This window comes from Nuphar pumila, chromosome 1 (assembly GCF_984573655.1).
Source record: "Nuphar pumila chromosome 1, dmNupPumi1.hap1.1, whole genome shotgun sequence".
Taxonomy (NCBI): domain Eukaryota; kingdom Viridiplantae; phylum Streptophyta; class Magnoliopsida; order Nymphaeales; family Nymphaeaceae; genus Nuphar; species Nuphar pumila.
In genome coordinates, this window is record NC_143249.1 from 181,365,410 (window position 1) to 181,393,130 (window position 27,721).

General features: G+C 39.1%; 2 protein-coding genes across 8 annotated transcripts in view; both read left to right on the forward strand.

The window, feature by feature from the left end:
* Nucleotides 1-1,729: 1,729 nt before the first annotated feature.
* LOC149851544 (uncharacterized) lies at nt 1,730-22,947 on the forward strand. Of its 7 annotated transcripts, none has more exons than XM_090001304.1 (11): nt 1,730-1,992; nt 4,305-4,393; nt 4,496-4,918; nt 5,003-5,139; nt 5,889-6,002; nt 6,127-6,204; nt 6,499-6,660; nt 19,549-19,684; nt 20,261-20,421; nt 20,510-20,639; nt 20,929-22,947. In XM_090001304.1, exons 3-11 carry the CDS (start codon nt 4,592-4,594, stop codon nt 22,564-22,566), a joined length of 2,883 nt encoding a protein of 960 aa, XP_089857430.1. In that variant the 5' UTR covers nt 1,730-1,992; nt 4,305-4,393; nt 4,496-4,591; the 3' UTR covers nt 22,567-22,947. The 7 variants fall into 7 exon arrangements, with proteins under 7 accessions (XP_089857430.1, XP_089857420.1, XP_089857446.1 ...); XM_090001294.1 differs by having other exon boundaries at nt 4,355-4,393; XM_090001320.1 differs by having other exon boundaries at nt 4,355-4,393; nt 6,502-6,660.
* Nucleotides 22,948-26,847: 3,900 nt separating this feature from the next.
* The window catches only part of LOC149851545 (uncharacterized), a 28,793-nt gene continuing 27,919 nt past the window's right edge, over nt 26,848-27,721 (forward strand). Inside the window, exons 1-3 of the mRNA XM_090001338.1 lie at nt 26,848-27,113; nt 27,291-27,385; nt 27,481-27,594. Coding sequence (XP_089857464.1) covers nt 27,017-27,113; nt 27,291-27,385; nt 27,481-27,594 — 306 coding nt within the window. The 5' untranslated portion in view covers nt 26,848-27,016. The remainder of the gene's footprint in view (nt 27,114-27,290; nt 27,386-27,480; nt 27,595-27,721) is intronic.

Below are 27,721 nucleotides of genomic sequence, written 5' to 3' on the forward strand. Positions count from 1 at the left end.
GGGTGGGTCAACCCGCCAACCCGCCAACCCGACCCATCAACCCGCCAACCCGACCCGCCAACCTGCCTACCTGCCAACCCGATTCGTCAACCCGCCAACCCGACCCACCAACCTGACCCGCGAACCTGAAAACCTGTTTACCCGACCCAACCCATTTATTAAATGGGTTGGCGGGTCGTGTCGGGTTACCCGTTTATTAAACGGGTCGGGTTCGAGTTGAGGTATGCTGACACGCTAACCCACCAACCCGACCCGCCAACCCGACCCGATTGCCACCCCTAAATGTCACCAAGTTCAAGGATGTCTTAAGTTTGAAACCCACAGGTAGTGTCACTATTTAACGGGCAAGAAAAACTTAAGGGGTTTTACACGAGCTAGAATCAGGTGTCATTGAGTGTGCCTCTGCACCTGGCTGCCCTCAATCTGCTTTTGAGCCCCGCAACTGACAGACTGTCAGCCCAAGATGGAGGGCATCAGGTGCAGCGGCACACTTCAAAGTGTGCCATGTGATGACACCTGATCCTGACTCTTTTTACACCATGAGTTTGAAAGTGAGTTATGTAGTGTTCCTAAGGATGCAAATAGGTAGGATTCATAGTGGAAGCTTTTTGCAAATTCTGACTGCCCTGAATTGGATCTGAATCTGACTCTCCATGTATTTAGTTGTTCCAAATCCGACCCGTTCACATCCCCGGGTGTTTCCAGATTTGTTTGTTCCAATTGTTGCTTTATTCAACCTTGGCTCATTTTGCTCAGCAGGAGTTTGAGAGGAAGGACAAGCTCAAGTTGTCTCAAACTCAAAGCCCAGCTTGAGCCCACTCACTATGGGCACAGTCAGGGCATCATTTATTAGTTCCAAACTCTTGATGTCCATTTAACTTGACTTTATGAGCTGTACCTATCTTATGAGTGTAGTTAGGGAGGGTTTGGATGTAACCCGACATTCGACCCAAATCCGATTAGTCGGATTCAGTAGCCAAATTCAGAATCGATTAGAAATCAGATTCGGGTTTGGTATTGAGTTTTTTTATTGAACGATTAAAATCAGAATCTGACTAAAACCCGAACCTGATTAAGTGCAAATATTGGGTTTTAAGCTAGTTAGATCCGGATTCAATTTTAACTTTTCCCATCCGACTCAAAATTTGAATCAGAATCCTAATAAGTGGGATCTGATTCGGTTTTATCTTTTCCATCCGAATCCAATCTGTTGACATACCTAAGTGGAGCCCTCCTAAGACATTCACAACAACTTAAAGGCCTCGGCTTAGGGGTGCAAAGCGGATCGAGTTTGGTGGTACATCTGATCTGAATCCAACACATGATTTTTGAATACAGATTCTTAAAAGAAAAAAATCCAAATCCACTTTTGGGTTGGATCTGGATATACTTAATATAATAATCTCCAGATTCGAATAGGATTCATATCTTCATTTTATGTCAGGCTTCATATGAAGTCCGATATGTTTTCATCTTTTAAACGTAAAAAGCTTGCTTTTGGTCTTCTATTTCTTTACAGGATCCATAATTCCGTACATATTTCGGATCTGGACCCAATGCTACCTCATTTACGTATGCTCGGATTGGAATCTATCAAATGTATCTAATTTCGGATTAGGAACCTACACAATCCGGCCTTATCCGATCCGTTTGCAACCCTAGTCAACTGGCTCTCGGGTCTCCGCAATATAAATAACTGGATGGGCATTTATGATATTTCAGCCTCTATCTTCTCGCACACGATGAAATTATCGTCGATTCCTTGGGGGCCGATGAAAATTTGGGGCGAAGAGAAAAATTTAACGGTTCTGCGAAGCCAAGCGTCTGGCGCTACTGATTTTTCTTCTCTTTTCCTCCATTTTCTTCTTCTTTTGTTTATTTCTTCTCGATTTCCCCTCGTCGATGTCTCGGAGAGGACGAGGATTTCCGAAACCCTAGTTTTTCCATATCGTCAAGAACCCTAGTTTCCCGCGAAGGACGACAGAGATGCGGGTATGTATTCTTCTCGATTCCCCTTATTGACCTAATTCTCAGGCTTTCCGATTCAATCGACTCGTTTTCGCGTTCTTCCGATCGAGTCTGGATTCAAATCCGTCGCCTTTCCGATGGGTTCCGGCGGGTTGCGAGGTTTCCGGCGTGTGTGCGCGGTGGTGGGATTGATGATTGCGAGGAAGTTATTTTCTTGTTCTTTTATTTTGCTAGCATCTGTTTTGATTTTAATGATTTCGTTTTGAATCGTTCAGACGGCGGTGTTTGTGGAATTCAAGATTTGGTATTGTGAAAATCGTTTTTTTTTTCGGTTGGAATGTTTGGTTTGATTGAGTTCTTTGTTTGGTTCATATGATTTTTATGGATTTTGTGCGGTGTTTCTTTGAGTTGGCTTGAAGAGTTTGTTGCTCTGAGATTGTCGGATCGAGGGTGGTAAATATGATCGGTTGTGTTTAATGGAGTAATTTAACTTAAAAAGGATCCATTTTATTGCGTCTTTTCGCGAATTACGGCTATACTTATTGTTGATATCATGCATTATTTGCTATTTTATACATTTATTCGTGTTCTTTTTATTTCATAATTAGTTTACATGATATTGTAAATATTTTTTTGCATGTATGTTTCTCTTTCTCTTCCAAGCTCAGATATTTTTTTTGGAACTAGTTTGCAAATTTATTTTATTTTTTTAATTTTTATTTGTTGGTGTTGAGGGAAGGTAATGAAGTATGCCATGACCTGTTCAGTGGGATAATTTACTTGTAGAGAGTAAGCTAATTTCAAGAATCTCAAGATTCTCTACTGACCTGAGATTGTTAGAACTTGGAGGCACCTACTGTGAAGGTCAATCCTGGTTTAGTGTTCACTCCCACAAGATGGCTGTTTGTCCCAAGGTCAATCATGGTTATAGTGTTCAGTTTCAGAAGATGACCCTCGGTCTCAATTCAGTCGTTGTGTCCTCTAGAATGATTGGTTAATTTCGCTTGGAGTCTTTTTCTGCTTGGATATTGAATCACCCTTCTTTGCAAGATTGTTCTGTGCAGCCTAAAACAGACGCTAGGTTTTCTTGGTGAGGCAATATTGTAAGTTGCTTTGAAAAAATGTCTGTAGTTCTGTAGTTTGTGACCGTAGGCATTTTTGAATATTTTAAGTGGGTTATTTCTCTATCATTGGCATCTTTATAAGCTTCATTTTCCAAATGCCTTATATTGGGAAGTGTTAAAAGGCATTACCTCCAAATTGTATGAATCTAATGTTCTAAGAAATTCGCCAACGCTAATAACTCCACAATTTATATTTTCTAGGACCTGAAATTGGGTACCTCTACTTCTAGGAGCTCGAGGAACTAGACCACCTTCTAGGCTTCTTTTCTTTTAGTGACATTAACCAATAGAATGTATAGCAACTTTTTCATCTAAACCGTTCCCTCAATTCCTATCAGGTATATCCTGATTCCTGACATTTAGAAAAGAAAGCATTAGAATCATTAGATCAAAGAAGTGCACCTGCATAGAGTTCCTCTCTGAGGGTAGGTCTCATGTTCTCATCCCTCTCCATCTAATAATTCTGTTAACTCCTAAGGGGCTTGAGGAGGAAATGACATCTACTTGTAGCTTTCCATTCTGCAAGCAGATACCAGGTAAGCACTGAGCAAACGAGATGCCTGTCTCATAGGTAGCACTCCAAACCCTTTCAGACTGATCCTTTTGTCATTGTTATTGGAAATTTTAAGAGGCTGTTTGGTTGGATTGGGTTCCTTCACATGGTTTTGCCATTTCATGCATTAAATTGCGTGAAATGTGAATATCTATTCTACAAAAGTAAGGACTGCTTTGAATTCTCTTTCTGTTTACTTGCTGACTAGGCGGTGCTGTCACTGCCTTTAAAGAAAAGGTTTGGATAAAATAAAATTTAAAGTTAAACAACTATCTTTTTTAGCTATTCCTTTTTTTATTGACTCCTAGACATGATGGTGGCCTACCTGGCAAAATGCAGCTTGCCCATCCAACAGACTGTGATGGAGAAATATGTCTTGACCAAATTCTTTCCCAAGCATTTTCCTGGCGATGTTATCCTTGTTGGGAAGACACCATTCACCTAATTCCCTCCATCTCCTTGACAGCCTTCCTGGAAATGGTCCTTAAGGTTAGCGGGTGTTGACGAGAGCTTTTGGTTGCATGGTTGGGAGAGTAATCCATTAAGACTATGGATAGGAGATGCCTATTATAGACACATGCTTGTAGGTCAGCGTTGTTATCTAAATATGGCTAAACATGCTTACCATTAAGCAAAACCCGTATCCCATTGTTTTGCAGCCTCTTGCAATTACTTCTGTTGATAACACAATCTCTGGTTGATTTTGTAGCAGCTGTGTGAAAAACTGAATAACTGCACTTGTTTAAAGGTAATGATCATAATGTAATGGAAATTTGTTTCCCCTATAAATATTCTGTAGCTAATCTGATAAGAGTGAGCTGACTAGGTACCATTCATTTCATTGCTGCAGCTTGTTCATTTAAAGAGGAGATACTCAGAGAGGCATTCGAAGTATTACCTGAAGATATGTTGACTTTTGGTTGAGTATTTTTCTAATAGCTCTAGAATGGCTGCTGGTCAGCAAAAAAGGCGCCTGAATGCAGTAAATCTTGCAAGTTGCAATATACCAGAGCAGCACAGAGAAAAGAAGAAGAAGGATGTGGAGTTACCTCCCTCCATATTGAGATTGAATCCTCACATTTCCCTTGAATGGAAAGAGAATCAAAAGAGAGTTGTGGCTAGGAGGGATCAGGTTGGAATTTCATGGAGAGACTTATCTCCTTTTGTTGATGCAGCCCACCGGTCTCATTCTCGCCCAGGCTTGGCTGATGTTTTCACTGTTCCTCAAGAAATCTTTGATTTGGAGAATCTGCAAGGGCTGCTTTCTTATGAGGTAGTTCCCAAATACGTGCATATTTTTTATCTTACAATTTGGTACTTTACATCCACTGTATTTTATGTCCTATGTAAACTACAGGGTTGGAAAATATGCCTCTCTGAGTCAGAGAGGAAGCTTCTGGCTCAATTTCTTCCTAAAGGGATAGATGTGGATCAAATTGTGCTTTCATTGCTTAATGGGGAAAATTTTCACTTTGGGAATCCTTTCCTCGAATGGTTAGTAATAATTGTCTCTAAGAATTATATTTTTTACTGCATTTTTTGTTACAGATAAGTTTATTAGCCTTTATCACCTTCTTGTATTCAAGAAATTGGTGCATGGTGCCTATACATGCAATCTTGCAGTCTAAATTTTAAAAGTTGAGCATATATATATTTGTTGGAATTCAGGCAAGGTTCTTCTGTAAGTAGAGGGAAATGTACAGCAAGTTAATGGTTGCTTTTATCCTGTTACCTTTGACTGGTTTATAATGTTATCTCTGTTTCTATGCACCCATCTTGTGATTTCCCTAAACTTGTATTTCCATTTACAGATGTTGTACTTTACTGCGTCCATAATTTTGTTATTGATCCTTCTTTTCCCATCTCCAAGTGTTCTATCTTCTTTTCTAGCTTATGATATCTGTCCTGAAAATGCCCGAAGTAACTACAGAATAGCCAGGCGACTCCCTGGGGGCAAGGGGTGTGCCACGAGTTTACACTGAGGGCAAAGTGACCGTAAGTATGCAGGCTTAGCCAGCGTGACTAGGTCTTTGATCCCGAGGGTGGTTTCCCCGTCCATGGAGAAAAACTACAGAATGAACTTGCTTGCTTTGTCTTTCAAGGCTGACTCTTCATTTTATTTGCTGATTTATGTTGTAGCTACTACTGGTTGCCATTTGTCACTGTCTTTTTAATGAAAGATTGCTTATGTATTTAAACCTTGAAAATACCTACCTTATTAATGGGAATCTTGGGTTTTGCAGGGGTTCTTTGCTTTGTTCTGGTAATGTTCATCCAGATGCCGTCATTCAAAGAGAGCTGAACTTTAAGGCCCACAAGAAGGGTTACTATTCAGAGTTGCAGAAGTATCACAATGAGTATGCACATGCTTATCTATAGTATCATATAGGTTTTCTTTATGCCGTCTTTATCTGCTGCCATGGTGATTAACTATTCAGCAACTCTTTGTGATTTCTGATCTTAAATTGTTTTTCAATTCAGTATGTTAGAGGAATTGCAGAGGTTAAAGGAGAGATGGAGAAGTTGTAGAGACCCAGAAAATATCCAGAAGACGTTGAGGTTTTTTGTCTTACCACAACAGACATTTTTCTGCACGATGCCATCTGTAGTATGCTAGTTTGGTCTGTAAGATTTGTCCCTCTGTAAAAGGGTATTTCTTAATATCAAAAAACAGTTTCTTAAGTGGCATTATAGTTGTTTTTTTTCTTTCAAATCTTTAGGCCAAAATTGCTACAAAATACAAATACTCAATAAAGATTGAGTTTTTCTTCTTTTTGGATATATTTTCTGCATTGTGGTTCTTATTGTCAATGCCATATGGTCATAACTATAATTTCATGTCTTCAAAACCAGAAGTGCGAGGAAGAATACAGAAAATAGTCTTTCATCTCATGCAAATGAATCAACACAGTTGAGCCCGAGAGAAAATCATGGAGTGGCTACTGATTCCTGTTCTTCAATTGGAGATGAAAAAACTTATGTTTGGGATACAACACGTGATGATTCTCAAGAAGGGTATAACTGTGTTTTTCTTTTTGAACTGAATTAAGTTCTACTATTCAAAATTCAATTACTATACCTTTTAGGCTTTTACAAATTGAAGATGATCAGGAAATGTATTATAAATGCTCATGACTCATGAGCCTGTTTGAGCAGGACAGAGTAATTATCTCCCTTGCATGGCGTCTTGGTGTTATTTGTTTGTTAAGGGCAACCTTGATTTCTTTTCAAACACATCTCCCCTTCCCAACACTCAAAACATGTTTGCATTTGTGTTTTTGTGCGTGTGTGTGCATGCATGCATGTCTCTGTGTGTGTGTCTTGTACATTTAATTGTATCATGAAGGTGATACATGTACTAGCATTTCAAGTACCATGCATCACTGGATTGGCTGGAAGCCACTAGAATGGGCGGCACTGTCCACAACAGATGGTGACCCCCCTGCTGGTTCCAACTGCTGATCCGGTGTTGGAATGGTTCCTGTCAGGGAGATGGATTTTGCTTGGAAGAACCGGGTTTAAAATTGAGCCAAGCATAGATGCCAATGGTAGGCCAACGTCTTCAAGATGCTGCCGACCCCACTATTTTTCTGCATTTCCATGGTCAGAAACTGTTATGCATGTTGTATATAAAATTCTTGTAAGGAGTAGCTTATGCTCACATTTAGTATGATGGCGTTTAGCATCATGCTTGCCATCCATTAGGTTATTGTTTCAAGCCTGAGAACCTCAACTTGCCAATAAACATGAAAAGGATGTTAACTGCATAAGAGCTGTACAGCATTTTCAAACAATTGTTTAAGATTGTTCTGTTAACAATTTAGACAACATTGTGTATTTAAGAAGTCATAGTGATATGCATTTTCAATTAGCCACTTCACAGATGGTCCTTGTACAGCAGAAATTTTACTTGGATGTGTCGATCTGTATTACTTCAGTCTATGACCCTGGAGATCTAAATTTTTGGCTCTGCCAATTTAGGTTTTATGTGCATTTCAGTCTTTCCTGTACTATAATAGAGGTGTGGTCTTATTTCTTCCACTGAGACACATCCCTTCTACCTCAAAGAAAGAAAACTAAAACCAATCTATGCTCAATCACAATGGATCTATAGTACTTACAAAGGAGCAATGAGGAGCACTAGTTGGCCAAAAAGTTAGTTGTATTATAATAATTAAAAAATGACAGAGAGGAGTGGTTTGGGTTGAGTGTAATTTACTATTTTTTTTGTTTTTGTAGGAGTACCCACATCACACAACATTTTGTTAAATGACAATGTGTATCACAGGCTTACTTTTTTCAACAAGCCAGTGCGGCGCGATGGTCCTTCCTTACCATCGCAAGCCTTTCCATCGCTCTGTCATGGGCATAGAATGCTTCGCAAACCCGCGACGCGCCAAGCTGCCCAATATGGCCAGCCTAACAGCCAAAGGCCGCGTACAAACACCTTTCTATATGCTGAATCATTTTCATTGGCTCTGCGCACCATCTCGTGTACAACAGCTGCCTAGCGGAAGCTGATCATGCGCATTCCATGCCGCTTAGTGCATAGTCGTCCCATACCAACTATCACTTCTGAAAGGGGCACAAACTTTGCCTTAGCCTTGCATACCATGAAGCGTATTGCGGCTCCATGCGCATGACACAACAAAACCTCGCCACCGTAGGAACAAGACCTTGCGGCCCCCAGTCCGAAGACCAGTTGATGATTGAACACCATAGCGAAGAGCACCACCCAGACTCATTCGCCGACGCCTAGGCATTCACTCGCCTAGCCTTAAGTCACCATACTCGGTTGGAACCACCTAAGATTATCTCTGGGAGAATTAACCCTAACCCACATGCACTCCCGTGCGTCCAACCGTTACGCATGAAAAATCTCTTGCAAGCCGAGAGGTCCTTAACCAAATCTCCAAAGACAACATCCTCTGATCCGTTGGTACTGCTTAACCAAACAACGTTCCACGTCTGTGCTGCCATACAACGATGCACTAACGACAATACCAATGCCTATCGCATGTCGTGCTACCACTGTATGTCACCGATCAAGCAAACACATACCGCGTTTCTACACTCGATGCATTTTTCACTCAATAGAGCTCCACACTGCACATGTCCTATTTCGAAAGATCGGCCCGGGCAATGTGAGTATTGTGATTTTTTGTTGTCATTTACTAAATTGGTTGTGATATAAATGTACTTTAATAGGAAGGGAAATTAGGAAAGCTACTTAAATGGGATTCTATGGAGACATGAGAGAGAGAGAGATGCCATATCAGATTTTATCCAATATCTAACTGAATTCGACTCCATTTAGTTGGATTTGGTAAGCCAAACCATATCCGATTATAATAGTATGCAGATATGGTTTTGACTTTTTACTATTGAATCCGATGAGTATCCAGATTTGATGAAAATCCAAATTTGTTTACATGTAAAAAACCAGAATGCATACGATAGAGAGAGGCTATACATCTTCTTAGACAACTTATTGAAAGATATAGAGAGAGGAACAAAGATTTGCATATGGTTTTTATTGATTTAGAGAAGGCATACGATAGAGTACCTAGGGACGTTCTCTGGTGGACAATGATGAAGAAAGATGTTTCTCTCAAGTACATTAGTATAATTAAAGATATGTATGAAGGAGTAGTAACCAATGTCCGCACTTGTGGAGGGGTGACAACCAATTTTCCGATAACGGTTGGGTTACATCAAGGATCTGCTTTAAGTCCTTTTCTATTTGCGATAGTGATGGATGAGCTTACGAGACCAATTCAAGAAAATGTACCGTGGTGTATGTTGTTTGCTGATGATATTGTTTTGATTGATGAGTCTAGAGCTGGGGTTAATGCTAAGTTAGAATTATGGAGACAGACATTGGAAGCTAGAGGTTTTAAGTTGAGTAAGAGTAAGACTGAATATATGAAATGTCGGTTTAGTAAACAACGAAGTAGTGATGGGAGTCTAGTGAAGCTTGGTGAGCAAGAAATACCGGTGAATGATTATTTCAAATATTTGGGATCCATCATTCAAAAGTATGGAGAAATTGATGGAGATGTAAATCATAGGATAAAGGTTGGGTGGATGAAATGGAAAAGTGCAACTGGAGTGTTGTGCGATCGTAGAATGCCATTGCGGTTGAAGGAAAAGTTTTATAGGACGACTATTAGACCCGCTTTACTATATGGTATGGAATGTTGGGCTGCCAAGAGACATCATATTCAAAAAATGAGTGTAGCTGAGATGCGGATGCTTAGATGAATGTGTGGAAATACAATAAAAGATAAGATTCGGAACGAGGAGATACGTAAGGTAGGTGTTGCACCCATTGAAAATAAGATGCGAGAGAATCGTTTACGGTGGTTTGGACATATTCGGCGAAGGCCTAATGATGCTCCAGTTAGAAGGTTGGAGAAATGGGAAAATATATTAGTTAAAAGAGGTCGGGGTAGGCCTAGGAAGACTTGGATGGAGATGATAGGAAAGGATATGAATGCTTTGAACCTCACCGAGGACATGGCATTGGATAGAAATGATTGGAGGAAAAGGATTCATGTGGAAGACCCAAAATGAATTTCTTTTTTGGTTCATATCGCTGACCCCAATTGTTTTGGGATGAAGGCGTAGTTGTTGTTTGTTTGTTTGTTTGTAAAAAACCAGAATTGGCATGAGATTTTCACTGTCCGGATCAAAATTCAAATTCGATTCCATTTAACCAACATCCGATTAGTCGGATATGGTATTTGAATCCAAACTGTTTACATCCCTATTACTAGATTAAGCTTTACTCATCACGTTTGATCAGAGTGTGTGTGTGTGTGTGTGTGTGGGTGTGCCCATGTACATGACCTGTTAGTAAGGATAAACCATTTTCTAGTTAGTTCACAATAATGTTGTTTACACACATTAACTTCCTTGATGTATACAATTAGTTATCTAGTGTTTTTTTTATGCCTGTGAGACCAATTCTTTTGCCTAAAACTTTGTTAGATGCATATCTGGTTCCCATTCTGAAATCTAAGCACAAGTCTTCAACATTTTCCACTTAGATTTTATTGGAACCAATTGATAACTATAATATAATACAGATATCTTACAACATACGATTAACATACGTGTTGAGGTATAAAATTCTACCAAAAATATTAAATTCATTTATGTAGGAAGACTAGTGTACCTTCTATAATGAAACAAGAACAAGAGCAAATGAGTGCCTCTTATGGGCTTACAATAACACAACCAAATCACAAAGGACCACTAATGGGTTAATGCACATCACCGACACAAGGGTCAAGAGAATGAAAAATAAATGCTCTTTGTATTACAAATGCTTGAGAAAAGCATAGAAAATATATAAGGGGAGAACCCCTATTTATAACGAGGGAGGGAGATTGGGGGCAACCCAACTAGTTCTTGGGCATTTGTGACTGCTGGGAGCAGCTCCACCTATCATGCTCAATCACACGTGAGCAAAAATAAAAATAAAAAAATAAAAAAGGCATAGTCAGCCCCTAATGGGCTGACCATTTATTACAAAGTAAAATAACCGAAATACCTCTAATGGGTATTTTGGTTTATATATACACACACACACACAATCTTAAGACCCCCCTTAAACTCATGGTGTAACAACCGAGAGTTTGCCAAGTAGGAAGTGAAATCTAGGTGGTGGGAGCGCTTTAGTGAAGAAGTTCGCCAGTTGATACTCGGATGCTACATATCACAACATGATGGTCTTCTTCAGAAATTCCTTACGAACGTAGTGATAATCTATTTCAATGTGTTTGATCATTTCATAGAATATATGATTGCTTGCAATGTATACAACTCTATTGTTGTCACAACATAATCTCGAGGGTTTTGCAATGTGAACTTTCAAGTCTTCTAACAATTGTCTCAACCATACTAATTCAGACGTAGTTGTTGCTATAACACAATACTCTACTTTAGTGGAAAAGAGGGACATCTTCTGCTGCTTCTCAGATCTCCATGAAATTAGAGAATCACCTACAAAAATACAAAAACCAGTGGATGAGCGTCTATCATTCACATTCTCTCCCCAATCAGAATTATAATATGCAATAACTTCTAACAGAAAGAAGATGAAAGGAATAACCCATACTTAATAGAATTTCTAATATATCTAATAATCCTCATTACGACATTCATATTTATTGTAATGGGAGCATGCTAAAATTGACTAACAAAATGAATAACATGAGAAATATCAGGACATACAATAAAGAGATAAGAAAAAACTCTAACAATTTGTCTATATAGAGTTGGATCCTTCAGAGGTTCTTCATCATCTTTCTTCATCTTTGCATTGATGATCTCTGGAGTATCAACTTGTTTTTCATCTGAGAGTCCTGGCCATTCAATAATCTCTGCTGCATACTTAGTGTGCGACAATAAGTAACCACGAGATGAGTAAGCCGCTTCTATTTCAAGAAAGTGCCATAAAAAATCAAGGTCTGTCATATCAAAATTGCCTTTGAGCACATCTTTGATATGACTAACTCCTTTCTTATCACCTCTTGTGATAATCATATCATCAACGTAGAGAAGTAATATCATCATTCATGCATTAGGAGACTTAACAAGCAATGCGATGTCATTATAACAAGATTTAAAACTAAGTTGTGTCGTCACACTACTGAATCAATCGTACCAAGCATTGGTGGCTTGTTTTAGGCCATACAAAGCTTTTTGTAACCGAAGAGTTTTTTCATGTGTTAAACTTAATCCTGGTGGGGGATTCATATAAACTTCCTCGTTGAGATTACCATTCAAAAAAATATTTTTTACATCCATTTGAAAAATGAGTCATTTTTTAATTGATGCTATAGAAATAAGAGTTCTTATAGTAGTCATTCGAGCGACTGAGGCAAATATTTCATCATAGTCTATTCCATATTTTTTACTATATCCTTTGGTTATTAGTTTGACTTTATATCTTTCTAGTCCCATCACTTTTAGTTTTAATCTTATAGACCCATCTACATCCTATAGTTTTCTTCCGTTTAAGTAGTGTTTGAATTTTCCAAGATTTTGCCTTTTCTAAAGCTTACAATTCATCATTCATTGCTGTAATCCATTCTTGATGATTTTTAACATCATTGTAAGATGATGGTTCTACATACGAGTCTATAACCATTAGACATGCTCCATATTTGGGTTCAAATGAACCATATGATACAGATCTACTAAGAGCCTTTGAAATTCTCTTGGATCTTCTAATACTTGAAGAATCTAAATCTTGATTTTGAGAATATCTTTCTAAAGCACATGGAGGATGGTTTTCAGTAGGTCGAGTTTAGATTTGAATTTGACTATGAGGTTGGTCAATATTATCAAGACCCTCATTCTCATATGCTTCATGAGTGTCCTCATTGTCACTCATGCACATCATGAATGTCATCACAACTTGCATGTTCACTAGCAAAGTCAAAAAGAAATGAATAGTCACAATGCTCTTGTTTTTTTTTTTCCAAATCCATTTTCATTTTCAAGAAACATGACATTTTTTTAGGCATATAGTTTGTTTATTTTAATTTCATAACATTTATATCCTTTTTGATTTTCAGGATAACCTAGAAAAACGCAAGGAATAGCTTTTACAACAAGTTTGTCATTTCTGTTGATAAAGACAAAGCATTTGCAACCAAAGACTCTCAACCTTTTGTAATTAGGAGATGTTTCAAATAATTTTTCAATAAGAGAAATGTTTTCGATAGTTTTTTACGACGTTCTATTTATCAAATAAACCTCCGTAATAGCGACTTCAACCCAACACATTTTTGAAATATTTTTTGATATAAAAAGTGTTCTAGTAGTTTCAATAATGTCTATGTTTCCTTTCGGTTAGTCCATTTTGCAGAAAGTTTGTTATTTCTGTTGATAAAGACAAAGCATTTGCAACCAAAGACTCTCAGCCTTTTGTAATCAGGAGATGTTTCAAATAATTTTTCAATGAGAGAAATGTTTTCGATAGTTTTTCAATGAGACAAATAATTTGTTGAGTATAAGGACATGATTTTTTGTGAATAATCTTATGTAAGTCAAGATAATTTTTGAAATCCTTTGATACAAATTCTCCTCCAGAATGAGTTCTAAAGATTTTAATATTGGTTTTGAATTGAGTCTTTGTATAGCAATAAATTTTTTGAAAACAATCAAATACCTCAAATTTGTGTTTAAAAAAATATATCCAAGAGTATCTACTATAATCATCTACAAAAATAACATAATAAGATATTCCTCCTTTAGATATAACCGGAGTCGGTCCCCATACATTCGAATATACCAACTCAAATGGTTTCTTTGATATAAAATGATTAGACCCAAAAGTTAACGATTTCATTTTACCAAGGATGTAATCTTCACAAACAAAATCCCTTTTTTTATAATTTGTGAAAAATGAAAACAAATCCAATTTTAACACACTAGGATGTCCTAGTTTCTTGTGCCAATTTTCTATATCGTTCTTTTCCTCAAAATTATAAAAAATATGTTTTGATAATTAAAGATTGTCCATAACATAGAGATCTCCTCTTCTATGGTCTCACCCAATTGACTTCCTGGACTGGAGATCTTGTATTAAACAATTATTAGGTGAAAACAAGATTTTGCATCCATGATCCGCAATTTGAAAAATAGATAGGAGGTTTAAATTTAATTTTGGTAGTATTCTAGTATTGGGTACAAAAAAGACTTGATGTTTTTGTAAAATCTTAAAACTTTTGATTTTTAAAGAAGTTCCATCGATGGTTGAAACATAAGAATCATTTGGGTGAATATGACATTCAAATAGTATGGACTCATTAGGAGTCATATGAAAAGAAGCACCATAATCAAGAATCCAAGAAGTCTTACCGGGGTCAATGCATGCGGATACGGTCGCCCTTAAGAGGGAGGGAACTTGATTCTTGAATATTGGTTATAGTACTTCCATGAGTTGTGCCAAAGACAATGAGCTAATGCTTTTGGAGTCATCTACACCATTTGTTTCAAGAGATGGTCCCACTAAAGCCACCTTCTTATTATCTCTAATCTTTTTTTCTTCTTTTAGGGCAAAAGTGTTTGATATGACCTGACTCATAGCAATGATAGCAATTAATTTGCCACTCTTGTTGTATTTATGGTTGTTTCTTTTATCGTTTTGGCTCTTCCCATAATCATTAGACTTTCTTCAATTCTTATTTCTTCCAAAGTGAGGGGGCTTATAAGCCCTTGTGTGATTTCAAGGCCTTGATATAGTAAGCACAAATTCTTTCTTTTTAGAGGAGGAGGGTTTTTCAACTTATTTTCCTCCATAGTTAATTCTTCAAGTATTTCAACTATGGTAGGTACACCTCGTCTATGAAGAAGAGCCAATTTGGTTTCTTCAAATTTGGGTCTAAGCCTATTAACAAATTAGTAGAAATGCTCTGTTCTAATTTGTTTTTCATGGAGTTCTACATATTGGGGGCAATGCCACTTTGGCTCTAAAAGGGCCAATTCATCCCAAAGAATAGAGAAGGCATTTTAATATTCCCTAATGTTCGTCTCCCCTTGGGTCATAGTTCTCACCTTATTTTGCACATTGCATATGTGAATTATATCCTTGAGACTGTACATATCTTTAAGATACTTTCATGCATCACTCGCAAAATAAAATTTTGCTAAGCTAGAATATTTTTTGATGTAAACACTATTGATGAGTCATCCAATTATCTTGGAATGACCTATCCTCCATTCTTTCCATTTTGTATCATATTCGGTAACGACCTTAAACATTTATTCTTCTTAAAGAACCACTTTTCATTTTTCATCTTAGTGCTTTCTTTTGGTGCCATCAACCAAACCCCATAGACCCTTTTCACATATTTTATGTTTCACTATGGATGCCCACATCACATAGTTAGTATCATCGAGTCTCACGAGAATTAAGATGATCACTTCTCTTTCATCCTTCATTTTTACAATAATGAGAGAGAAAGACGAAGATAGAGAGAGAAGAGAGGAGAAGATAGCAAGATTGTTGTTGAAGAAAACTTTGATGGTGCACTTCCCAATGTAACTATCCCACAAACCGATGCTCCACCAATCTCACAATCCTTCTCTTGGTCTTTCTGAATGAATCACAATCCAAGAGCGCCAAAGCTTTGATACCATGTAATGAAACAAGAACAAGAGCAAATGAGTGCCTCTTATGAGCTTACAAGAACACAACCTAATCACAAAGGACCACTAATGGGTCAATGCATATCACCCACACAAGGGTCAAGAGAATAAAAAATAAATGCTCTTTGTACTACAAATGCTTGAGAAAAGCATAAAAAATATATAAGGGGAGAACCCCTATTTATAACAAGAGAGGGAGATTGGGGACAACCCAATGAGAGTGGTTCAAGAGAGCGGGTATAAGTTTTTATGAATGGGAAAAATGGGGAGAATGCCTTCCCATTTTGCCCTTTAACATTAAAAAAGAATAAGAGATTTCAAGAATGTTTTCTCTCTTTCTTGTTTTTTCGGTGATCGAAGAACAATCGAGATGGCTGGAATCAGGTGGCCTCCCGAGATGCCGAGCTGGTGCAGGCGTGAGTCCCGGTGGTTTCAGACCTGTTCTCCGATGATGTCTGGTCTGTTGCGGCCGGCTCGTGGTCGGTAAAGCGCGACAACGAGAGCACGCTCGATGACGAGCAGCGGCATGTCGATGCCTCCGATGCCCTCTCCGCTGGCAGCACCTTCCTGGCCGCTTTCGACTACAGGTGAAGGACGGATTCCTTCTCAGTGTTCATCAATTTCCCTTTTCTCTCCCCCTCCCTCTTTCTCTTTGCTGAAGAACTCATCTTTCTCCCTGTTTGCAGAAAACTTCTTTTTTTATTCCCTGCCGGCCGAATTGGTTGATTCAGCTCAAGCCGGTTGCTACCGGAATACAGGCCAACAGGGAACCAGTCCGGCCGGTTGAGCTGAATCAACAGAGAGAGAGAGAGAGAGAGAGAGAGAGAGAGAGAGAGAGAGAGAGAGAGAGAGAGAGAGGAAAAATGTTTTCTTGAAATCTCATTTTTTTATGTGAAAGGGCAAAATGGGGATGCATTCTCCCCATTTTTCCCATTCTCAAATACTTTACATGTGGCGAGCTGGTATATGCCATGGCATATACCCGCTCCCTGGAATCGCTCTCCAGCCCAACTAGCTGTTGGGCTGCCTCCCAACGGTCACATTTGTGTCCATTGAGAGCAACTCCAACAGCTAGTTGGAGCTGTCCCTATCATGCTCAATCACGTGATCTAAAAGAAAAAAAGGCACAGTCATCCCCTGACGGGCTGACCATTTATTTCAAAATGAAATGACCGAAATACCCCTGATGAGTATTTCGGTTTACATACATTAGAATATATATATATATATATATATATATATATATATAGACACACACACACACACACGATTAGGGGAATGATCAAGATACTTGTGAATATTCATAATAAGGTGAAGTTCTTGTAGTCACTTGAATATTCATAAGCTGTCATCTGACATGACGCTCCTAAGTCTATCAACCAATTAGGGGAATGATCAAGATACTTGTGAAAGCACTATCAGAGGATGAGGCACTGGCAGACTGAGTTAAGAGCTGCATCTTGAGAATCTGATGTTGAATCTATTGCACTTTCTCAAGAATCTGTGTCTGACCACCACCTGACTGATCAGAAAGGCTAGCACTTGGCAAAGTCATTGATTGGCTGGTACTGCTACCATCAACTTGCCTATCCTTGGATTTAATACTCTCTCCACTCGGTGATGCGATAAAGACTCCACCCTTCCTCTTCTTCAACACTAGGCAAGTACTCTTCATGTGGCTGTCCCTTTGCAGTAATGGCACTGCACTGCACTCAAATACCCTCTACCTCCAACTCGACCTCCTCCTCTGCCATAAATCCTGCCACTTGCCTGTCTCTAAAGTGCCATAATAGACTCGTCGGATGGGAATGTTACAAGAGACCTCATCCTGGTCTCCTTAGTAATAAGCTCAGCTAGCGCCTGAGTAATTGATGACAAGAAAGGTCTATGGAGCATGACACTCCTTACTCCATTGAACTCAAGACGAGGTGCCATGAGAAACTCAATCAGCCTGTCAGTCTTCTTATGTTGGTCAAATATGTCCATGCATGCTTTGCAGTCATTTTATTTGTCACATTTTGCATATTTTTCACGTTGAGGTTGACTTTCCATAAGGGTCAGAGCATCCCAAACACGTTGCATTTCTGAATAAAATTCTTCTATAGATTTACTGTCTTGCCTCATGGCCCTCAATTCTTGTAAGTTGATATTGCTTTGCCCAGTTTTCTTGTTCGTGTACTTGCTTAAGGTATGACCATGCTTTGGCCTCCTGAAATTTTAAAAGATTCACTGCTATCTTATGTTCTACTGACCTTAAGATCCAGGCCTTCACTCTCGCATTGTTTACTATCCATTCTTCCATTTGTTTGTCATAATCTAGATTAGTGGCCTTGGGTTTGCTTTTGACCCATCCAAATAACCCCGAAGACCTTTTCCAACAATTACCAGTCATAAAGTCGGCCCAATATGCATAATTCATCCCATCAAGCTTCACTGGGACGAGTTGTATACCTTCTCCCTTCTCCATATTTCACAAACTACCCCCAACTACAAGTTCTTAGGATGAGGCTGCACACTAAAAGAAAGGATATGCAAAACAAGGCGACAATGCAAAATGTATCGCAATCACATCAATGCAAGATGTATCACAAGTACATCCACACACTACCACGTCACAAATATGCTGAATCTACTAACTATTCAACAAGATAACTCACAAACCACAATATCAAACAACACACAGTCATGCAACACCACAAGACAACACCACAAGACAAACCTTATCGATGCAGCCTTTGTATTAACAACATATTAAAGAAGTCATCAACACCAAGAACAAAACCCCAGACAATGTATTCTTCATGATTCACTGCAGCAGCCAACCAAAAAATGACAAAAACAAGCAGTCATAACTCAAAGAAACAGCAAACTGAGTTACAGCTCTTTTTAACTCTGTCATAAACTTTTAATATTTGCTCCAAAACATCATCAAACACATGAGAAAAGCATGCCCAACTCACTTCTTAATTCTTATGCAAAAACAACCTGGCCCAAATCTATCTCAGCCATTAACAGCCATCGATATGCACAAAAATGCCGAAAATTCCAAATCTGGTTACTGTAGCATACAAAATCCAGGAAACATTGGAAAATCTCCCAAAATTCTAATATGTTACAGATTGAGATGATTTTTCTTTAAAAAATCTCTAAAATCAGTAGCTATCGAACTGCTGTCTTGGTCGACTCTTACTGCATGAGTCACCCCCTTCAATGGTGACGTCACCAACATCAAGTAAGACCACCGAAACAGCACCTCCGCAGCACGGGAACAAAGGTGCCTCCCTCTCCAAATCTTCTTCTTCTGCTCTAAACCTGCTCTGATACCATATCACAAGCTGAGGTGTTCAACTGGAAGCAATAAGATAGAGGAAGAAAATAAACACGATGGGGTTTATGAGGAAGATAAGTTTATTAATTTCAAAATGAAGAGTTACAACAATAAAAGGGGTTGACACCCACACCTTAACATTATTGTTTCTAAAATATCCTAATGAACTAAGTAAAATTCACAAAAGTGAAAAGTTACAATATTACCCCCATAAACAATGTTATATACATGAGGGGGGTAGCACTATGGGTCATACACATTTGTACATATTCCAACAATGTGTTATTCATTTGCAACATGAAAATTATACTTGATTAGGAAAGGATTTGAGTCATTTTAAATTGGAAGCCTCAAAATTTTGAAATCAGGCATTACTGAGATAGTCTGTTTTGATTGTGTACGAACAGGTTATTAAAACCTAAAGGTGGGAAATCACTAAGCATTTCCACAAATAAAAAAGTGGATAACAATCCAGGAAAAGAAGATAAACAGCTCAAAACATCTTTTGATTCCCGTGATCCTGATGCATATATTTCTTGTAAGGTATGACCTGATCTCTCTTTTTTTTAAATATATTTCTTAGAAGCTAGATTTTTGTCACTACTTACCAAAAACATTTCTCCTCTCTGTATCTGCTTAAAATGCCTTGGTTAGTCACTCTGGAAAACACAGGTTGGTTTTATCATAAATGTACACTTCAGGAGATAACGGTCTCTCTCTCTCTCTTTCTCTCTCTCTCTCTCATGCAGAAGTGCATGCACACACGCGCGCACACACACACACTCTGCATGCATACACAGTCACAAATATTGCTGTATGTATAGACAAATGCTTATTAGTCTTTGTCAAGGTGTGTCCCTTAATGCTTAAAATGCACACTTATACCTAGGTTGCTGCTGCAAACACCACTCATTTCAGGAAAAGTAGTTTTTTACTTCTTTTTTCTGCTCTATAGATCATGCCGAATTATCTGAACAGGTTTCTTGTTTATTTTGGTGCTTGAAATTTGTTTCTTGTATCTTCTTTGGAAGTGAATAGTTGTCGTACTTGATTTATGAAGTCATGCTAGAGTTATATGATTTGAGGTTTTAACTGTCTTTTGCGGTGGGGTGAATACAGATCAGCAGGACACAGCAACAAATGGTCAAGAAATTAAAGCAAACAGGTGGATCAGTTAAGTTCAAATCTCTTAACCGGGTGTTGGGTGACACCAAAAAGCTTGAAGTACAAACTGATGGTGCTTTTGAAGAGGAAGAGAAAAAGAAGTTGCATAACCATTGGTTAGTGATATTTTTTCACATTTTGCGATGTTGAACTACAGGTAACACCCAATTTTGCAATCTTACTTCTGCAAAACCCTGTATGTAGGTTGCAAATTGCTTGCACAGAAATTGCAGCTGCTTATGCTTCTCGCATAGAAAGACAGTCACATACAGGACAGTTAAAGACATTGCTAGGTCGAGAAATTGCAGATAGCCAGAGGCTTATGATCAACAAGGTTTGTTGATCTTCTTCAAGCATTTGTGGGTATTTCTTTGTCATTGCCTGAGTTGCCGGCGATTCTTTAGAACGATTACTACATGCTCAGCACAAATCTGCTTATTACTTGCTAATGTGCAATATTATAGTCAAAATTCATTGGACAAGTTCTTTTGAATGATCTATGGTGTTCTAGTGGGTAGATTCTCTGGAAATAAAAGAAATGTTATCCATGTCCTGAAAGCTAAGCAGATTATACTTTTTAAAATTAAGGTGCTTAATCATTTATCAATGGTTTTGTTGTTTAGGATGAGGAGGAAGAGAGTGGAAATTGTGAACTAGAAGACCAAGAAAACAGTTCAGACTCTTCAGATGCTGGTGGGCCTGATGTTGCTAACGAGAACTATGAGCAAGAAGATTCTGTCCCTTCTAGTGGTGATCATCAAGCGGTGGAGTGGATGCCATCACTCAACAGGCATCACGAACCAGATGTCACCTCTGAGGAATTGGAGGATATTAATAACTCAAATGAGATGGGAATTGAGAATAATGAATCCACGCCTCAATCCATTCATCATTGGTCTTTGGAGCGGATTCCTTCACTGAACAGTCACGTGCCTGAACTTGTATGTGAGGAACCAGAGGAGTGTGTCAAGAACTCGGATATGCCTGAACTTGTCTATGAGGAGCCAGAGGAGGGTGTCAAGAACTCGGATGAGATGGTGCTTGAAAATTGTGAGAGAAATGTTGCTGAATCATCAGTTGTGTGCATGAAAACTGATCGGAGTACTGGTGAGGAGACTTGTACCGCACCTGGCTTGTCTAAATTTCTAGAAAATGCCAAGTCAGATGAGAATATGGTTCAAGGAAGAGGTGCCAATGAAGATGTCTGGTCGGCAGTGAGCACGACAGATACAATGTACTATGATGAAAGACATGATTATGCAGCTGTGAATAAATTATCAATCAGACAGCATCAACCAGTTGAAGAGAAACCTGCTCGTATGATTAATCTGGAGGAAGACATTCTCAGAGATGAAGATGAAGAGCAGATCCTAGGTAGACCTGATGATGATGTGGGGTCAACCGTCCAGGTGGATAGTGGACCATCTTTTTTTGATGCATATGCAGATGATGGGCAGAGTCGACTGGTAAGCAAGCCACTTCTTCTCAAGGGGCATCATTCTTATCCGCTTCAGCATGTAGATGGGATGAAGCAGCAAGAGCTACAGTTCTCCATGACGAGCAACAACCCGTCAGAGGGTTTCCGCTACTCTCAGCACTTCCATGAGCAACAGCAGCAGCAGATGCTTGAGCAAAGACAGGCCCGAGAAAAAGAGCTTTACACGCTTCACCTTATGCAGAAGAACATGTATGAGTATCCTGACAAGCGTCCAAATCGTGAAGTCTTCACAGCAACAACCAGCTCCCTTGACTGGGAAGCAGATTCCGTACGTATGCTATCTTTCCAGCCTTCAGCTGCTGGAGGGATGTTGAACCACCACTGGGGTTCCTGTGAGAGCCAGAGCCACTCTAACTGGTCTGGCTTGGACGTTCCAGGATCATCTCAAAGTCAGTGCCCCGGCGATGGAAGTGGTGGGGATAGTGGCTTGTTTGCCTTTCTACCGCAGTGGAACGGATTGGGACGGTCACGTTACGACTCAGTGAGCTCTGATCAGTATGTTGGCCCAAGTGCATATGCTGGTGGGGCTGCTTCAGAGGGTAATGAGATCCAGTTTCAAGGTCATGGCACGCAATTTGCATATGTTAACCAGCAATTCGGTTACATGAATCCGTCTGATGAGACTGCCCGCCACGAAACAGGCAGTAGCATGGCATGGATGAACATGCCTCTGGCTGCTGGTGTGAACTCAGAACTGATGCATCAAAATTCTATGATGCATGATTCAATAGGAAAACCATTTCTGGGCTCCTGGAACCAGTAGTCTCTCAGAGCTTCGACGGTGTTAGTTTCAGCAAGGCCAGATCACATGATTCTCTTTTCATCATTGTCCTGCTTGGACAGCAGAGATCGCCTGCCTGCACTGTGACACGGTGTGGAAGAGAAGCAGAAACCCCCCTGGGAAAAGGCCAAAGAGGACACAGAATGACAGATCCATAACAATGGGGAACAAGTAAATTCTGTAAATATTAACAGAACAGGATCACACCGTAAATTCCTGTGTACATATATCCAAGGAAAGGCGCCCTCCAATATTTAGGATAACCAGAGCCATTTTCTAGTCATTTTCTTTTTGGTTAGTTGCAGCTGTTGTCGAGTTTCATGAATTTTGCGGCCTCTAAATAATGAAGCTTACTTCCATGTCCTTTTTGCCTCAAAATATTGAAGTTTTTTTGTTCACCTTTTTATTCTGATCGATTCTCAGGTGGACTACTGATGTTACGTGGGTCACTCATGCATTGGCTATCTGTTTCGCTCCAACAGTTTGAGATCAGGTGCAACGTGATTGCATACTTTAAGTGTGCGGCTGCGACTAATTCGCCCACCATCTGATGTTGGGTCCTCCAGCTGACAAGCCGTGTCCCATAGATGGCTGATCAGGGCCAGCAGCACACGAAAAGTGTTCCACCACATTGCACCTTAGCCTCCCTTATCTACTGCTACCCGGCTTTCCTATGATGGTGGCCTTTTTTGAGGAAGGGTTAAGGTCCCACAACCCTTTCTGATGGTGTGAATGTTTCCCTGTTCTTTCATGAAACAAACACGCCCTTAGGTTTTCCTTAGAAAGCAAATTCCGTGAGATTTTGAAAAATTGGGTTTTGGAAGTATATTTGGAAATTGTCAATAAATCTTAAATGTAACGACAAATAAAAATAGTGAATATAAAGGAAAATGTAAGATATAAAAAGTAGAGAAATCACAAAAATTATGACGTGAAAATTTGACACATCGTGAACCGTTGAATTTGTTTAAAAATTCTGGTTATATGAAGTGATTGAACAAAAAAATGTTTTGACTAAACGAACCATAAATATTATATCTGCAGGTCTTGATAAAAAAAAACACAAACAAAAAAATGTGATTGAACAAGATGACCCACTCGAGGGCAAGGTATAGTGGAGGGTAGCCAATATTTTTCCATATAAAAAATACTGCAAAGACCCTTTTGTTATTTTAATAACAGGTTAAAATTTCGCAGGTGACATAAGGTCTATCTGATTCCAGTTTGGTTTTGAGCTTATGTAGCATATGGATCCGAATTTTTTGATGTGAAAACAAACCTTTTTAAATCCAGATTTAAAAACAAATCATGCATATAACATCAAATCCTAGATGAAATCAGCTTTAAACATACTTTACTTATTTTAAATATAAAAACAATATATCTATTTTCTGTTGGATATTTTGGATGGGGTCCAACTCTAAGTGACGTGGTTTGACACAAGACACTAATGAATGTATTAATAGAGAGGGGGTTAAGTACACATTCAATATGGCATGTGAAGGATTGACATAAATGCCATGTCTTTTACCCCATTCTCTACACACTATAAATTGAGGTATGGTTGTTTGATGAGAGCAACCAAGGTGTTCTCTTTCTATCATTTGGGTTCTGCTCACCATCAGCTTGATGGCTTGGGTTCATCGTGAGCCTCGATAGTCTGAGGAGAACGCCGAGCACCCGTGTCAACATTCCTTTCGGTCATGGCGGCTACCCGTGATGTGTTGTTTGGCTTTTTACATTCAGGTTCTGTCATAGAACACCAACATTTTCTACATATCACCTATGAATTCAGATCAGATCCTGACAAGAGCCTATTATGAGACCCATGTTGGATCTGAATCTGGAACAAAAGGTTCTTTCTAAGGATTACCCGATCCATATTGGATATGTTTGCAGTCCTTGCCACCGACTTACGCGCATACAACCGGTTCCTGAGATGAGAGTTTATGCATTTGATAAAGGCTTAATGAAACTATCTTGGTAGTAGCTGTTTGGGAAAAAGACGCTGAGGAAGTTGTTTATGCGTTTGTCTCACCATAGTATTTGCACTAAAAACAGAAATTGGTAATTACTAATGGCAGCTACTTTTCCAAATCCATAAACTCCCTTCTGCTAGCAGTTCATAAACAGAGCCGCAGCTCCCAAACAATCTTAGTAGGAAGCATAGTGACAAACGTTTTTTTTTTGCAAAATCTTGTTTTTCAAAAACTCGTGAGAAATTGAAAATTTTTCGTAAATCTTACATTTTTTCGACAATAAAAAATAAATTAAAAAATATAAAAATGATTTTTTATAAGATATTATTAATAAAAATAAAAATACACTAGTTTTTCACCACAAATAGCTGTTTAAAACGTAAATATTAAGTTTAAATTGCAGTATTTATGTTTTTTTTCATAAATCTCGCAAGAAATTGCCGTTTTAAACTCTCAGGCAATTTCTCGCGATATTATCGCGAGATTTAAAATCTCGCTATATTTATCACTATGGTAGGAAGTTAGGAGGTTGCAAATCCAGGGTCACTACACAAAGTCTGGCACACAAATGAAGCCTTTTTTTTTGGACAGAGACCCCTACGAGTTATACAACCATATCATTTGGGATTCAAACTTGCAACGTCCCAACACAAGGGAACATGCACTAACATATCATGTCGGACAAGCGGAGCCCAGTTGGTACTCCCAAATGAAGCCCTATATATAGAGAATTGTGTAGCTTCCTGATCATTCATCTCTCAGACTGTTACAGATGCGTTTTTTATTTAATCCAAACCAGTAGATGTATTTGTCATTATTTGTTCACTAAAAACCATGCTTTGGATCTAATCAATTTAACAAGAGTTTTTTTATTTTTATTTTTAGTTGATCAAGTTTTTTGTAAAACGAACTATTGATTTTTTTTGTTGAGGTAAAAAGATATTTAAACATGAAAAATGTTTAAACTAATACATGTTTTCGGCTAAATAAAATATAAAAGTATGCTTTACTATATAGTACAAAATGTTGGGCTGCCAAGAGACATCATATTCAAAAAATGAGTGTAGCTGAGATGTGTATGCTGAGATGGATGTGTGGAAATACAATAAAAGATAAGATTCAGAACGAAGAGATACGTAAGAAGGTAGGCGTTGCACCCATTGAAAATAAGATGAGAGAGAATCGTTTTCGGTGGTTTGGACATATTCGATAAAGGCCTAATGATGCTCCAATTAGAAGGATGGAGAAATGGAAAAATATATTAATTAAAAGAGGTCTAGGTAGGCCTAGGAAGACATGGATGGAGGTGATAAGAAAGGATATAAATGCTTTGAACCTCACCGAGGACATGGCATTGGATAGAAATGAATGGAGGAGAAGGATTCATGTGGAAGACCCATAATGATTTTCTTTGTTGGTTCATATCGCCGACCCCAATTGTTTTGGGATGAAGGCATAGTAGTTGTAGTTGTTGTTGTTAGGGGTGGCAATCATGTCGGGTTGGCGGGTTGACCCGACGGGTTGGCGGGTTGACCCGATGGGTTGGCGGGTCAGCATACCTCAACCCGAACCCGACCCGTTTAATAAACGGGTAACCCGACACGACCCGCCAACCCATTTAATAAATGGGTTGGGTTGGGTAAACGGGTTACACGGGTCGACCCGTTTATTAAACGGGTTGGCTTAAGCCCAACCCGAACCCGCCTAAGAGGCGGGTTGGCGGGTCGGGTTGGCGGGTCGTGTCAGGTTTTGCCACCCCTAGTTGTTGTTGTATGTTTTTTAAAAGAGGCCCATCGTATAAAAGATAAATGGTTTGAAAGCTGCACGTTTCTTCTTATATACATGCCATAATTCGCAGGGCAAGTTTGGGTTCTTGCCTAACTTTCAACCGAATCTGCTTTCCTCTTGTCCAGCACAACAAAGTGGCTGAGACCAGACGGGTCAAGCCTCTGACTCTCTCAGGTCCAACCCTAAACCCCAACCTCGGACCTAGATCCGGTTTGGATCCGACCCGGTACGCAAGATCTGAGCTCTTGATTGCAACGGACAATAACAGCGAGAGAAGAGCAGATCAGGTGATCTGTCTAATCACTTTAAGAAAGTGATTTGACATCTTTACCGTTCATTGCTTCATCTCACATTGTCGGTGATTTGGCAGATCACTTGATCTGATCTCCAGAAACAGAAGTCCATTTGCTGCCGACATTATTACCCATTTTACCCCTGAATTCTTTTCGAATTAACCAGGTGTTACTTTTAAACGTTAATTAACTGGAAGTGCGACAAGACGACACAATGAGAGAGAGAAGAGAGAGAGAGAGAGAGATCTACCGCCTCCCCTCTTCTCAAATAATGCCAATCCCTAAATTCCCTCTCTGAAGGAACTTCTTCCACTTCCTCGCCCATTTCTTCTTCTTCTTGTTTGAAGAAATTAGGGTTGTTGTTGGCCTCTCATGGCGAGCGATAAGAAGGAAGTCATCCGTCTCGAGCGGGAATCGGTCGTTCCGATTCTCAAGCCCAAGCTGATCATGACGTTGGCTAACCTCTTAGGTACGATGATCTCTCTTTCCTACTAAGGAGTTTTCGGGTTTTTTGAGATCGAAATGAGGTTTCGTGGTCGATGATTTCACGGTATCTTGTCGATTGAGTGCGAAGTTGTTTCTGCAATTTGTAGAGAAATTGGGCTTTGTTTAATGGGTTTTTATGGTTTTGGGTTTTCTCTTGTAGAACGCCACACTGATCGCGCAGAGTTTTTGAAGCTGTGCAAGAGAGTCGAATATACCATTCGTGCTTGGTATTTTCTGCAATTCGAGGACTTGATGGTGATTTTCCCGTCTTTATTTTTCACAGAGTTTTTTATTTTTATGATTGAGAAGATTCTTAGTTGAAATGGCGTATTATTTTGGTGGGTTTGTAGCAACTGTACTCTCTGTTTGATCCCATCCATGGAGCTCAGAAATTGGAGCAGCAGAATTTGTCTCCGAAAGAGATTGACGAATTCGAACAGGAGTTCTTGAAGTACTTGTTTCAGGTTGGTTGTGCATCTTGGTTATCTTTTCAACTTTTTATATTCGAACTCATTGCAAATTGTCAAGGCTTGGTTAGATTGTTGTCTCAAAGAATGTCCGTCGGCAAAAGAATAGAAATTTTAATTCTTC